Source organism: Staurois parvus, unplaced genomic scaffold (assembly GCF_062004578.1).
Source record: "Staurois parvus isolate SC_StPar_1 unplaced genomic scaffold, SC_StPar_1.0 ptg000299l, whole genome shotgun sequence".
Classification (NCBI taxonomy): domain Eukaryota; kingdom Metazoa; phylum Chordata; class Amphibia; order Anura; family Ranidae; genus Staurois; species Staurois parvus.
This window is the reverse complement of record NW_028318095.1, coordinates 24,449,647-24,463,628: the sequence shown is the minus strand read 5'-3', so window position 1 is coordinate 24,463,628 and position 13,982 is coordinate 24,449,647. Positions and strand designations below refer to the sequence as shown.

The following is a 13,982-nucleotide window of genomic DNA, read 5'->3' as shown; positions in this document are numbered from 1 at the left end:
AGTATAGTTCAGCTTTAAGGTCTTATATGCCAAGTCTCATAGTGTAAATTGTCCAGTGCTTTCTTTGGCCTGGGAAGCCACAGTGCCATTTACAGTTGGCAATAGCTGTATGGGGCCAGCTGCTTGTATATGTGGATGGCTTCTGTGTTCACCAGAGCATGTGGTGTATTGTTCCCGAACACAAAGTTGCGCATCTGGGGAAATATGCTGTAAGTGCAGAAAAATACTGATACAAAAACCAGTGCATTTACAAGCTGCCTGCCGCACACAACCGTTCACATGTATGTACAGCTGTATGTGCCATTCCAAGTATGTAAACATCTGTGTGCATGAGGCCTAATAGAAATAAAGCACAAAATAAGCTACATGAGTCTTTCACACAAATATGCATCCTGAATTTATTACCACAAAAGGATGAGAATATAAAAATCAAGTGAAAACATAAAAGACATCATGTAGAATGGGCTGCTCTTGACAGGCACAAAAGCAATACATACCATCATCTTTATACCAATTTAACAACAGTATTGAGGTTTTCATCCAAACTTCAACTAAATGTAATGAATGTTTTTAAAGCATAATTAACACTTTCAATAGAGTCACTGTATTCATCCTCATGTTAAGGTATTGCAGCATTGTACTGACCAATGCCATATGCTTCATATGCTGCAACAAGGCACTTCAGGAGTTATTACATATCGATACAGGAGGGCAGAAAATACATATCCAGAGTGCCTTATTGAGAGAAACCCTTAATACTGCTTGGCCTCAGCTTGCTTTTTTTTTTTTTTTTTTTTTTTAATTTTCACTGTCAAATATATAAAATGTAAGAGCAGAATAGCATTAATAAGTTTCCATTAAAAGGAATCTTAGACAAGTGTTTTGATTTGTAACAAAATGCTTTTAAAGATGTATATACAGTATGGCATGGCAAGACAATAGCGGGTTAGCGTGTATGTTGCAAAACTTCAACTGAAAGTGGTACTTTGATATAATAAGGTGCTTGCCTGTCTCTTTTATCACAATACGCTGTCATACATAGCACAAGAATTACAGTACACTGTACTGAATCTCTAGTTATTCTGTAGTCTAAAAATGCCATTTTAAATAAAATCCAGTCTCAATTTACAATAGCTAAATATCGTGCCATTGTGCTTACGCAGAGAGCAGGGAAAGTGCATCCTTATTTTTACATCCTGCCCTACACAGGTTCGGTGGGACATGTCAGTACTGTAGTTTTCTCCCCACTATGTCTTGGGGTAGGAGAGATCTCTGGTATCACAGGACAAGCAGATTTGCAGTAAAACATCAGTCTTACAAATTTGAAATTTATAATACATTCACACCATTCCATTTGCTAAGGCTCTCATTTGAGCAGCCACAACAACCCATTCATTTGAATGGGCTGTTATACCTGTGGGAAATGCAGGAAAAAGGTCCCTGAACCTTTTTAAAAATGCAACCACAGGGAGATTACAGGCTGCTTTTGAATGCTTAAGAATGAATGGCAGCCCCACACGACTACAAAAGAGCAACGTGTTTTGGCTATTGGTAGTTGCAGGTGTAGGTAGGTATGATTTACACCCTGTCCTGCACCCGCAACCACAGTGTGAACCGAGCCTTTAAGTGTTGCTAAACCCACAACAGTATCTGTATTTGCAGTAAAGCATACTTGTTATACTCACAGTGAAACGTAAGAGGTTAATCCTCTGCATTGTGGTAAAAAGATGTTTAATCCTGTGTTCTCTGATCCTCCCCTTCTTTCACTCTCCCAGACTTATCTCCTGATAGAGCAGTGCCTTGGGGGCAAGAATCACATGCCCAGTTTAGTGTGTACTGCTAGAGAGGTTTTTTTTTTTTTGTTTTTTTTTTGGGAGAGTGCATGTGATCAGCACAGGGCCAATCTGCGCTGTCCAGACAGAGGGTCAACGGTACTGCAGTCTCACAGGACAGTGAGAGGAGAATGAAAACTCCTCCTATAAGCTTTAACCAGTGCTCTGCTGGACACTGATAGAAGTCACAAGACTGCTCTAATTGCTGATGAGAAAAAGTATTTAGTAGTTTATATTTACTAAACATGTCCATGTTGTTTGTACTGTGGGAAACCAGATATAATGAATGCAGGGTACTGGGTTTAGTAACACTTTAATTAATCTAAATCAGAGTGTGGTTATACTAAAAACAAGCTAGTTAATTTGATTTAGAAGATTAAAAAATAAGTGAGAAATGTGAATTATGTTGTTAGAACATCATCATGCCAAATGTTTAACACATTAAAAAGCCAGCCCCATATTTTCTATGCTGTTCAAAAAGCTATCCACAGCTCATTCTAAAATATAGCTTTTTTTTTTTTTTTTAAATATGAAGCTTTGAATAAAGTGGGGAAGTGTTCGAACATGTCAGGTTTCATTGCCATCTATGACCTTACTAGGGAGGTTTGCTTAATTTTTTTTGTCCTGGTCCCAGGGTGCCACTGGGATAGTTAATAATGTGAATTCTCTCCAGTGAGGGTAAAGAGCATGAAAACACTTTATTTCTTAGTATAATGGGGTAGGGGTGAGAACTTTCAGGTGTTATTGTATGGTCTTTCTGTCCTGATGACAGACTTTACAGGGACAGAAAATAAGAAATGTTCACAGTAAAGTCAAGGCCAGCAGAAACCCCCCCAAAAAACTGACTTTGGGTCTAAAACCTGCTATCAAAAAGTTGGCTGGTATTGGCCTGACACAGATGCAGACATCCTGAAGCAAGTGTACAGATCCCTGTATTTGATAATATCTCACACTTCCACGCTCCTGTTTTTAAGCACTGGCTGTCTAAGCGTATATTCCTATTATTTTATTAAAGGTCATTGTAAGTAACTGGAGATTCAGTACTTTTTACTGACATATTTGTGCAACATGTCTGCACAAAAATATAGTACAACATTTTCATGTTATTGAAAAGTCCATGTTAAAATGAAGGTCACCAGAAAGCATTCAGTGAATAACGGCTGAGTATTATACAAGAAGCTATCCTTGGTTTCCCTATTTTCTTGGGTGTAAAGTCCTGTGTACAAGCTCGCTTAGCTACCTGCTCCGCACTGCAGCTTTTCCACACTGGATGTCAAAAACTGCCCACAGAAGGCAGGAGACCTATAGCAGGTAGAGTGCTATAAACCAGAGTGACTTGGAAAGACCGCACATTAGTAACTAGGCAGATCAGTAAACCTACAGACATGAAGGTGAAAAAGACATAAATCTGTCCTCAATCTACACAAATGGAACACTAGTCAATAGAATTACCCTTTAATCAGAATAAGGATCAGATATTTGTTGATAAAATCTTTGCCTAATGTGCTGCTTAAAAACATTTATCAGCAATACGAAAAGTGCATGTTATTCAAGAGCTTAAAGCCTCAAACATTGAATAAGAACAGCAGAGCTGCTGGAAAGAACCTTTAATCACATCAGTATATTTACTGATCAGATAAGACGTCTGTTTACAAACCAAGTTGGTGAAAAATCACTAGAAGAGCATGCTTCAGCATGTAAATAACTATTCCTCTCCATACTGAATGCCCAAAAGCAACCAGTTCTCAATATACAACACCTTACCCAGGGACAGAATTACCTGTAACAATCTCTTAGATGGGTATAAAATTTCAAAGGCCAATAGCATTTTCAGTACAATCAGTGAAAAAAGTGTATGGATAATTACTGCATGGGACAGGAGTGATGAATCCCGTCCAAGATGTATAGGACAGTATAAGGCAGTGGATTTGGCAGCTATCTTAGCAAACTGAAACAAAGATCAAAGATTTACCATTTGTCACAAACATGACAAAAAGACAATTAAAAAAAACAAAAAAAAAAACAAACATTGCAGATCTAAAACATAGGTAACTTGATCAAACCCACAATATGTAGGGACTACAAACATGGGGCCTCATCCTCATTAATGAGAAATATGATGCCTCTTCATTTATCGCTTATACATAGGCAGAAATATTTTATTCCCACATAGGGAATAGTAGTGCATTATTTAGCTTGGCTTTCAGTAATGAAAAACATACCTACTATGTTTCAGTGAGTAAATGAACACAGCAAGCAAAGGATTCTGGGCAAATGTGCTTTTTGTTACCTTGCTGGAAATGGCAAGTCATGGTAAATGGGAAAGCCTGCTGACAATTCAGCAGCCTATAGATAAAGCTGGTGTTCTGATGTACCTTATGTCCGTAACCTCTTCATAACTATCATGTCCTGAAGAGACAATAAAGAACTCTAGGTTCCCAACCTTTTTGGTTTTTTTTAAAAGGACATTCAGCAACTGTTATGAATGTTAGTATTCTCATGTGAAACATTCATGCTTTTGTGGCATAAAAGATAAAAAAAATTAAATAAAAAAAAAAAAAAAGAAATTGGTCAAGAAATTATCCCAATTAGTTAGCAAATACAATAAAGATGACATCACTTTCACCTAGACAGTCATATTGTTCTGCTGTGGGGATGTCATAGTAGAAAGAAGTACAAAGGCTCAGTAAAGCACCTCGCCAAATATTGCAATAGATCCTAACTAACCTATAATGGCCGCTGAGCAGTAAAGTGTGCGCTAGGTAAGGCTTCACTTGCAATCCAATGTTGTTCGGCTCCTTAAATCTTCGCATTATTCTGCTAGCAGACAATAGGCTTCATCCACACAAACACACAAAAATAATATCAAATAAAATAAAAAGGACACTTAACATAAATGTAGTTCCAAAGAAAATCAATGGCAAAATGTGCAAGTATGAACATCAGGAAGTTGCTGAAGCCAAACCAGGAATTTTTGCCTAGAGAGGGGAGAACTGGGTCTCCTGCCTGGTGCAACTGGTCCTGGCAATTTTGTGGTTTCAATGTTTGCTGGTGTACAATGTCTCTTCCTCTGTGTCTGTTTCATCCTGGAATTCATTGCTTAGTAGGGATTTCTTGGATCCTGCAGACATCAGGCGCATCTCATCTTCATAATCATCATTATGCTGCCGCAGCCGATGGAATCCGTCCTTGTGTCTGTTGGACTTGATGGAGCACACACACCAGATAATGCAGGCCATAAGGAGCAAGGCTGTCATTGTGGCCCCTGAAAACCGGTAACAAACAGTTAAAAAATATAACCTTCAACAAAGAAAAAGGCACACATTGTAACTTAGAGTAGAACTATATGCCCCACTCCCTACTCTCTCCTCACTGGCTGTGATCGACAACAGTGGGAGCCAATGATGAGGGAGAGACCAGGGAGAGCAGTTGCTCTCGAGCGCATTGATGGATCGGGATTGGGCTCAGGTAAGTATTGATGGGAGGGGGGCAGCTGCACACTGATAGTTTTTTACCTTCATGCATAGAATACACAAAGGTAAAAAACCTTCAGCCTGTACAACCACTTTTTTTTTATATCTTATTTTATTTTTTGATGTGAGAATGCAGTTAAAAAATAGCCCTTTACAACCACTTTAAGTCATTCTGAGCTTATCCTCCATCCTATTTGCTTGTTTTCATAGAAGTGCTGGGAGGTTAGGCCATGAAATCATAATCAGTTCAGAATTATGTATGATTCACATCCGGTTTCTTAGTTCACATACAGTCAGGTCCATAAATATTGGGACATCAACACAATTCTAACATTTGTGGCTCTATACACCACCACAATGGATTTGAAATGAAACAAACAAGATGTGCTTTAACTGCAGACTGTCAGCTTTAATTTGAGGGTATTTACATCCAAATCAGGTGAATGGTGTAGGAATTACAACAGTTTGCGTTTGTGCCTCCCACTTGTTAAGGGACCAAAAGTAATGGGACAGAATAATAATCATAAATCAAACTTTCACTTTTTAATACTTGGTTGCAAATCATTTGCAGTCAATTACAGCCTGAAGTCTGGAATGCATAGACATCACCAGGCGCTGGGTTTCATCCCTGGTGATGCTCTGCCAGGCCTCTACTGCAACTGTCTTCAGTTCCTGCTTGTTCTTGGGGCATTTTCCCTTAAGTTTTGTCTTCAGCAAGTGAAATGCATGCTCAATTGGATTCTGGTCAGGTGATTGACTTGGCCATTGCATAACATTCCACTTCTTTCCCTTAAAAAACTCTTTGGTCGCATTTGCAGTATGCTTTGGGTCATTGTCCATCTGCACTGTGAAGCGTCCAATGAGTTCTGAAGCATTTGGCTGAATATGAGCAGATAATATTCCCGAAACACTTCAGAATTCATCCTGCTGCTTTTGTCAGCAGTCACATCATCAATAAATACAAGAGAACCAGTTCCATTGGCAGCCATACATGCCCACGCCATGACACTACCACCACCATGCTTCACTGATGAGGTGGTATGCTTAGGATCATGAGCAGTTCCTTTTCTTCTCCATACTCTTCTTTTCCCATCACTCTGGTACAAGTTGATCTCGGTCTCATCTGTCCATAGGATGTTGTTCCAGAACTGTGAAGGCTTTTTTAGATGTCGTTTGGCAAACTCTAATCTGGCCTTCCTGTTTTTGAGGCTCACCAATGGTTTACATCTTGTGGTGAACCCTCTGTATTCACTCTGGTGAAGTCTTCTCTTGATTGTTGACTTTGACACACATACACCTACCTCCTGGAGAGTGTTCTTGATCTGGCCAACTGTTGTGAAGGGTGTTTTCTTCACCAGAGAAAGAATTCTTCGGTCCTCCACCACAGTTGTTTTCCGTGGTCTCCTGGGTCTTTTGGTGTTGCTGAGCTCACCGGTGCGTTCCTTCTTTTTAAGAATGTTCCAAACACTTGTTTTTGCTATCTCTCTGATGGGTTTGTTTTGTTTTTTTCAGCCTAATGATGGCTTGCTTCACTGATAGTGACATGTCTTTGGATCTCATCTTGAGAGTTGACAGCAACAGATTCCAAATGCAAAATTAACTCTGGACCTTTTATCTGCTCATTGTAATTGGGATAATGAGGGAATACCACACACATGGCCATGGAACAGCTGAGAAGCCAATTGTCCCATTACTTTTGGTCCCTTAACAAGTGGGAGGCACATATGCAAACTGTTGTAATTCCTACACCGTTCACCTGATTTGGATGTAAATACCCTCAAATTAAAGCTGACAGTCTGAAGTTAAAGCACATCTTGTTTGTTTCATTTCAAATCCATTGTGGTGGTGTATAGAACCAAAAATGTTAGAATTGTGTCGATGTCCCAATATTTATGGACCTGACTGTATAAAAGACGCTACATACTGTAAACAGAATAGGCTGTATTGTACTAAACAGGTAATTTATAGATGCTACATCTGATTTGCTCTACTGTAATACCAAGTAAGAATGAAAATGTCAACTGAACTTATGCAAAACTTTATGTGCTGTATATGCTGACACTGAATTAAAATTCTGTTACTTTATTCTTATTATTGATATGTAATAAAACAAACTGGTAAAAGGAAAAAAAGCTCAGTAGCGCAGGTAGAGAGGTTAAAAATCAAGGGGACTAATGTCACTATAGAGTGTAAAGCGTCCAAATGTGAAAAGTCCACTATCCAATGTTTGCATCTCCTCCAGCAGAGTATTGGACTGCCTCTGTAAACTGTACAGACAAAAAAGCAGAAGACGCCACCTTCTAAGTGTATTCATTTATTAAAATCAGAGTTAAAATTCACTCACAGAAGTGGGGGTTAGCAGGCACATCAATCAGCCTTAAAGCGTAGTTCCACTCAACCTATCAAAAAATAAAAGTCAGTAGCTACAAAAACTGTAGCTGCTGACTTTTAAAAAACAGCCACTTACCTGTCCCTCGGTCCCGTGGTGTGTTCTCCGCAGCTCGTTTCACCGGCCGTCCTGTATTCCAGGAGGCCGGCAGCTTCAGTGTTGGCACCCGGCTGTGATAGCTTGCGGCTTCACACCCGGGTACCCACTGCACATGCACGAGTAGCGCTGCGCTTCATGAATGGTCATGTAGTTGTCTGGGACCTGTCACTTGTCCCAAAAGACTACAGGGAGGGAGGAAGGACACCTTCCGCTTCCGATCACCCAGGCGATCGGACCAGAAGTGGGTACCTTTCAAATTCGGGTACCCGCTTACCCCCCCCCCCCGCCCCCAAAGGTGCCAATCCTTATTGGGGAACGGGGGAGCAGTCCTTAAAGTGGAACTTCCCCTTTTGGGTGGAGCTCCACTTTAAGTCACTTGCAGAGTTCATCAGGAAGGCAGCTGGGAGCAGGCAGAGTGAAGCGGCTGTAGCAATCAAGCAGAATGCGGCTGGGAAGCGATGCCAGGCATAGCAGAAGGGAGATGAGGTACGCAAACAGGAGCTGTAACCCCCTACGGTTTGACAAAGCCGCATCTCTAGGCTCTGAAACACATTACTACCCACTTAGTGCTGACATCATCACGTCATCACGTCCTACGTCACTTCCGGTTCTCGTCTCGGTGCTGTATGCATCGCATCGTGGTTACGGCTCCTATTTGAGGACCTCGTGTTATCCCTATACAGTGGACCCCTATATACAGGCTATTCAGAAACATGATAGTTGCATTGCAGTTTATGGTGTCACTACTTTGAGTCATTACCAGTAACAAGTAAGCACAACAGGAGTTTTGCCTTCACTTTGCTAGTCTGCATGCTTGTTCCTGGTCTGTGTTTAAAATGTATTGACACTAGAGACAGCCAGGCAGCTAGCATTTTCAGAAGGAGATCAGCAACAGTATCCTTCACATTTCTCTTAGTACAGATTTCTTTTAACCACTTCGGGTCTGGACACTTTTATCCCCTTCCAGTCCAGAGCATATTTAAGCTTTCAAAGCAGTCACACTTTGAATGTCAATTACTCAGTCATGCAACACTGTACCCATATGCAATTTTTATAAGTCTTTTAGAAAGTCTTTTTGTTGGCATTTATTCATCGCTATTTTTTTTTTTTTTTGCTATGTAAACAAAAAAAAAAAAATACAGAAACGTTTTTCTTAGTTTCTGTTATAAAATTTTGCAAATAAATCTTTTTTTCCATAAATTTAGGCCAAATGTATTCTGCTACAAATAACCCAAACCAGTGTATATTATTTAGTCTGTGTGAAAGTTGTAGAGTCTACAACTTTTATGTATATTTGAAAATTGATCAAACCTGATGTAGGCTAGCTTCACATCTGTGCAGGTGGTGCCGCTGCGGATCCGCACGAAAACCCGTGCAGCCACGGGCGGGTGCCATTAGTTCTACGCCGCCCACACTGAATGAATGGGCTCTTGTGCACACGCAAAACGTGGCCCGCACGATTGAATATATGTGAACCGGGGCGTAGGGTCCCGATCCAAGGTCCAGACGGGAGGTGGTTAATAAGATAGTAAAAAAGCCGTGTTTTTCTGCAACCTCTAAGCCAGTTGATTTAAAGTGCTTAAAATGCTTAAGGTTCATTAACCTTAATGCCTTCTCTACATTAAAGTGAAAAAACCTTGCCTAGCCACAAGGGTTAAGGATTAGAATCACTTTACAGGTAAGGGTTAAAATAACTTTACATTTATAGAATCTACAAATGGCGGTATTTATACTGGCATTATTTTTTACTAATAATGGTGGCAATCAGTGACTTATAGAGGGACTGGGGCAGGCATTCTGACACTGGGGGGAACTGACTTGGTGTCACTGCTATGCAGAGCCATACAAAGCAGTGTGCAAGAGCTGACAGGGGAGAGATCTGTATTGATTATATACAGGTCTCTCCCATGTCAGTGATACTCAGCGATTGCCGGGTGGTGGCGGGGAATCACCGGCTGGGACCCAATGATCGACAGCTGAGGCCACCAATGGCGGCGCACACCCCCTACCCGGGAATGCAAAATCACGTGTGTATGTATACACGTGATTTTGTGCAGGGAGTCCGTCCTGTAGCAGTATTTCTGCTATAGGGTGGACTTAAAGCTATTAATAACCAAGGTATGTGATTGATGAGTAACCTTTTGACACTTTTAATAAATATGGTACAATATCCTACCTGCAATAGTGACAACCAGCTCTCGGGGCAGTCCAAAAATACGGTTATCCATGACAAAGATTATTTCAACAGAGCTGGCTGCATCATGTCGAACATGAACCTGGAAAGAACACAAAAGAACAAATAAAGTGGAATCCTTGCTTTATTCGAACAAAAAAAAAAATAGATTTTTGTACGGACTTTAAAAACCTTTTCTTGGAGTCTATTGAAGAACACAGGAAGGGTTAAGTCTTCAAGTTATACTGCTGCCTAAAGGGAGACTGAACACCAGCAAAAAATTAAAAAAAAGTCCTTCAATGGACTCCAAGAAAAGAACTTTACACTGAATAAAAAAACCAATATATTTTCTCTTTTTCGCCCATTATAGTGATTCTAAAGCCTTAACATTTTTTACCTTAATGCATTCCCTGCATTAAGGTAAAAAACATTTAGGTAGCAGTTTCGCCCCACACCCCCCACTGCTGTCACCAGGAAGGAGGGGTGGAGCCCAGCCAAGCTGTCTGTGTCTATGGGTACAGGCAGCGCGGCTCAGGATCAAGTGGGTTGCTCTGGGGGCACTCGCAGAAAAAGGTGGAGATAGGAGCACTGATGGGGTACCTGAGAAAAGGAGGTTCAGGGCAAGTATGTTTAAACCTGTCTGTTATTAAAAAAAAAAAAAAAAGAAAAAAGGCTTAATGTAAATAAGAAATGAGGCTGCTATATAGGGAGCTGTAATATATCCAAACAGGAATCACAGAACCCGAGATGCCTTTATCCCTTAGAACCTGGGCTTCGACAGCCATGTAGTTAAAGCCAGCGACTGTGAAGCAGGACAGCAGATTGACCCTTGGGTCATTAAATCAAGTCAGTTTAGCAGGGCTCATGTTGTGTCTGCCAGAACTGTTATCAGGCTGAACCCCCCACCATCTGCCTTGGCCAATCTGAAGCAGTGAAGATCACTGGAATGCCCTCTATCTAGATCCTGCAGCGCAGACCAGGATGGTAGATTTTTCCTTGAGATAGAAGATCTGGGTAGTCTAAAAAAGTCCACGAAGTGTCTGCTAGTTTTATCAGGACAGAGTATCACATCCATCAGGGCCAACAGAGATCAATGGGGATCTGCAGAATGCGCTCAGGCTCCGACAAAGCCTACGAAGTAGTTTCAAAGCAGGAAAGAACCCGATCAGGGCGCACTGATACCATGGAGCCATGAGAGCATCCAGTGCTTCCATTGTACCTGGAGATTAACCTGTCCAGTTTGCTGTGGAAACTGGAGGCCAGAAGGTCCACATCAAACTTCTCCCATCTGTAACACAAGTCATACTGAGTTGTGTTCAGAACTAGACCCAGGTGCTCTAAGCAATGAGCAATGGGGGCATGCAAGAACACATCCTTGATGTCCAAAGACTCCAGGAAGTCTCCCTGGAGACTGCAGATGACAGGCTTGGTAGATTCCATAAAGAAGTTCCGAGCTTGAATGAAGATATTCAGTACTTTGAGATGCAAGAAGGGGGAGATGGATTTAGGAGCTCTAAACAGGTTGAAGTAAATCACTGAAACTGTACTGCAAAAGGAATTAGGGCAATGATACCCTAATCCAAAATACATGAGACAAGTACCTGGGAGGTCTGCTAATCTGGGCAGTGACACAGGACAGTTAGGACAATAACATGAGGAGGGGGATAGAAGCTAAACTGATCCAGATCCCTTTTAGGGGCCTTTGACCATTCAGGCAGAGTTTGGCAATGTCAAGTCACAGCTAAGACAGGATGAAGAGCAGGACCTGCCAGGGAAAGCAAGGTTTTGAAAGAGGGCGTCCGACTGCTTATCAGTTGGATCCTTAGGTTTATCTTCCACTGGAATGGTGGTCACTTTGTTAAAGCAGGACACGGATAGATCCACAGTGGGAACATTTCTTTTTTTAAACAGATACAAGAATAATAACTTCTCCCTCGCCAGTGAGCCAACATATGCTGGTGGTTACTGCTAATACTTACACATAATCGCCTGAGTTCCCTCCTCACCGACAACAACCTCATTGATCCCCTACAGTCAGATTTCCGCCCCCTACCGAAACTGCCCTACTCAAACTCACCGCCAAAGCTAATGGCCACTACTCAGTGCTCCTACTCCTCAACCTCTCTGCGGCTTTCGACACGGTTGACCACCCCCTCCTCAAAAAAAAAAAAAACTACACTCTTGGCCTCCGAGACTCTGCTCTCTCCTGGCTCTCTTCTTATCTATCACAGCGCTCCTTCAGTGTTACCTAGAACGCTGCCACCTCCTCCTCACTCCCCCTCTCTGGTGGGGTCCCTCAAGGTTCTGTCCTCGGGCCCCTTCTCTTCCCCATCTACACCTCCTCCCTTGGCCAACTGATACACTCTCACTGCTTCAACTACCATCTCTATGCCAACGACACGCAAATCTATCTCTCTACCCCTCATATCACCCCTTCAGTCTCCGCCCATATCACAAGCCTACTGAGCGACCTATCGGATTGGATGTCACTCCACTTCCTCAAACTAAATCTTTCCAAAACTGAGCTCCTAGTTTTCCCCCCAGCCCGTGCCTCCCCCCCTGACTTCTCTATCAAGACAAACACCACCACCATCAGTCCCTCCCCTCAAGCCAGAATACTAGGTGTCATCCTAGACTCCAATCTGTCCTTCCAGCCCCAGGTTCATTTGCTAACAAACTCATGTAGACTTCACCTCTGCAACATCTCCAAAATATGTCCGTTACTAATCCCGGAAACCACTAACCAACTCATTCACTCCCTCATTATATCACGCCTTGACTACTGTAACTCCTTCCTCATCGGCTTACCTCACCGCAGGCTATCCCCGCTTCAGTCTATCTTGAATGCTGCGGCCAGACTCATCCACCTTACTAACAGCTCCGTATCCGCCACCCCTCTCTGCCAATAACTCCACTGGCTCCCGATTGCCCAACTGATAAAATTCAAAACGCAAACATTGACTTATAAAGCTGTTCATAATACTGCCCCAAACTACATCACCGATCTGGTATCCAAATACCACCCAAAACGTACTCTCCGCTCCTCACAAGACCTCCTACTCTCTAGTTCCCTGGTCTCCTCCTCCAATGCCCGTCTCCAGGACTTCCCCCATCCTCTGGAACTCCCTACCCCAATCCATCCGACTATCACCTACTCTCCTCACCTTTAGGCGCACTCTGAAAACCTATCTCTTCAGGGAAGCCTACCCCGCCCTCAGCTAATTACTGAACACCTCCACTCTTCCTACCACTCCATCCCCCACAGCTATTTCCTCCTGTACCACTATCCTCTCCCTCCTAGATTGTAAGCTCCAAGGAGCAGGGCCCTCGAACCCCTTGTGTATTGAATCATATTGTTACTGTACTGTCTCGTGTACTGTCTCCCATTCTAATGTACAGCGCTGAGCAAACTGTTGGCACTATAAAAATCCTGTATAATAATAATAGTACTTACACATGCTGGGGTTTACTACTGGCCCTGGCACATGCTGGCAATGACAGCAATACTGGTGGTTATTATTGGTGCCGTTGAAACCAACAATGGTGTTTATTTTACTCCCACAATCTCTTCAGTGTACCCCCAGTACCTATTTTGTCTAAACCACAGCAAAGCACGGGGGAAAGGTGGTACACTGCCAGCAAAACACTGTGTACCAACACCAGCTTTATGAATTAAGCCCACTGCAGCGACAACTATTTCAAACAATACCCATAATACTTTTTTTAGACAAAGACAAAAGCAAGATTAAAAAAAAATATATAATGTGCCCATTTTAAAAAAAAAAAAAAAAAAAAAAAAAAAACATCATGCATTTGTTTGGAGACACCGATATGCACTGTATATATCTTTGTTTCAGAAAGTATCAGTCCATCCAAAAATATTTCAGTTTTTTGCAGAATAAAGGGAGTTCATTGTAGGGACCCTGGAGTTGATAGGGAATAGCAACACCATACTATTAACTTAGTTTTTATTTTAAAGCGTGTGAAGGAAGATCCCTGTTATAGCTGTGAGAGAC

At 41.9% G+C, this 13,982-nt stretch overlaps 1 protein-coding gene across 1 annotated transcript in view; it reads right to left on the bottom strand.

Moving 5' to 3' along the window:
* Positions 1–373: 373 nt before the first annotated feature.
* Positions 374–13,982, bottom strand: part of CPD (carboxypeptidase D) — a 135,964-nt gene continuing 122,355 nt past the window's right edge. Inside the window, exons 20-21 of the mRNA XM_089683053.1 lie at positions 9,970–10,069; positions 374–5,097 (exon numbers count right to left, since the gene is read on the bottom strand). Of these exons, the coding sequence (XP_089539179.1) occupies positions 4,871–5,097; positions 9,970–10,069 (327 nt within the window). The 3' untranslated portion in view covers positions 374–4,870. The remainder of the gene's footprint in view (positions 5,098–9,969; positions 10,070–13,982) is intronic.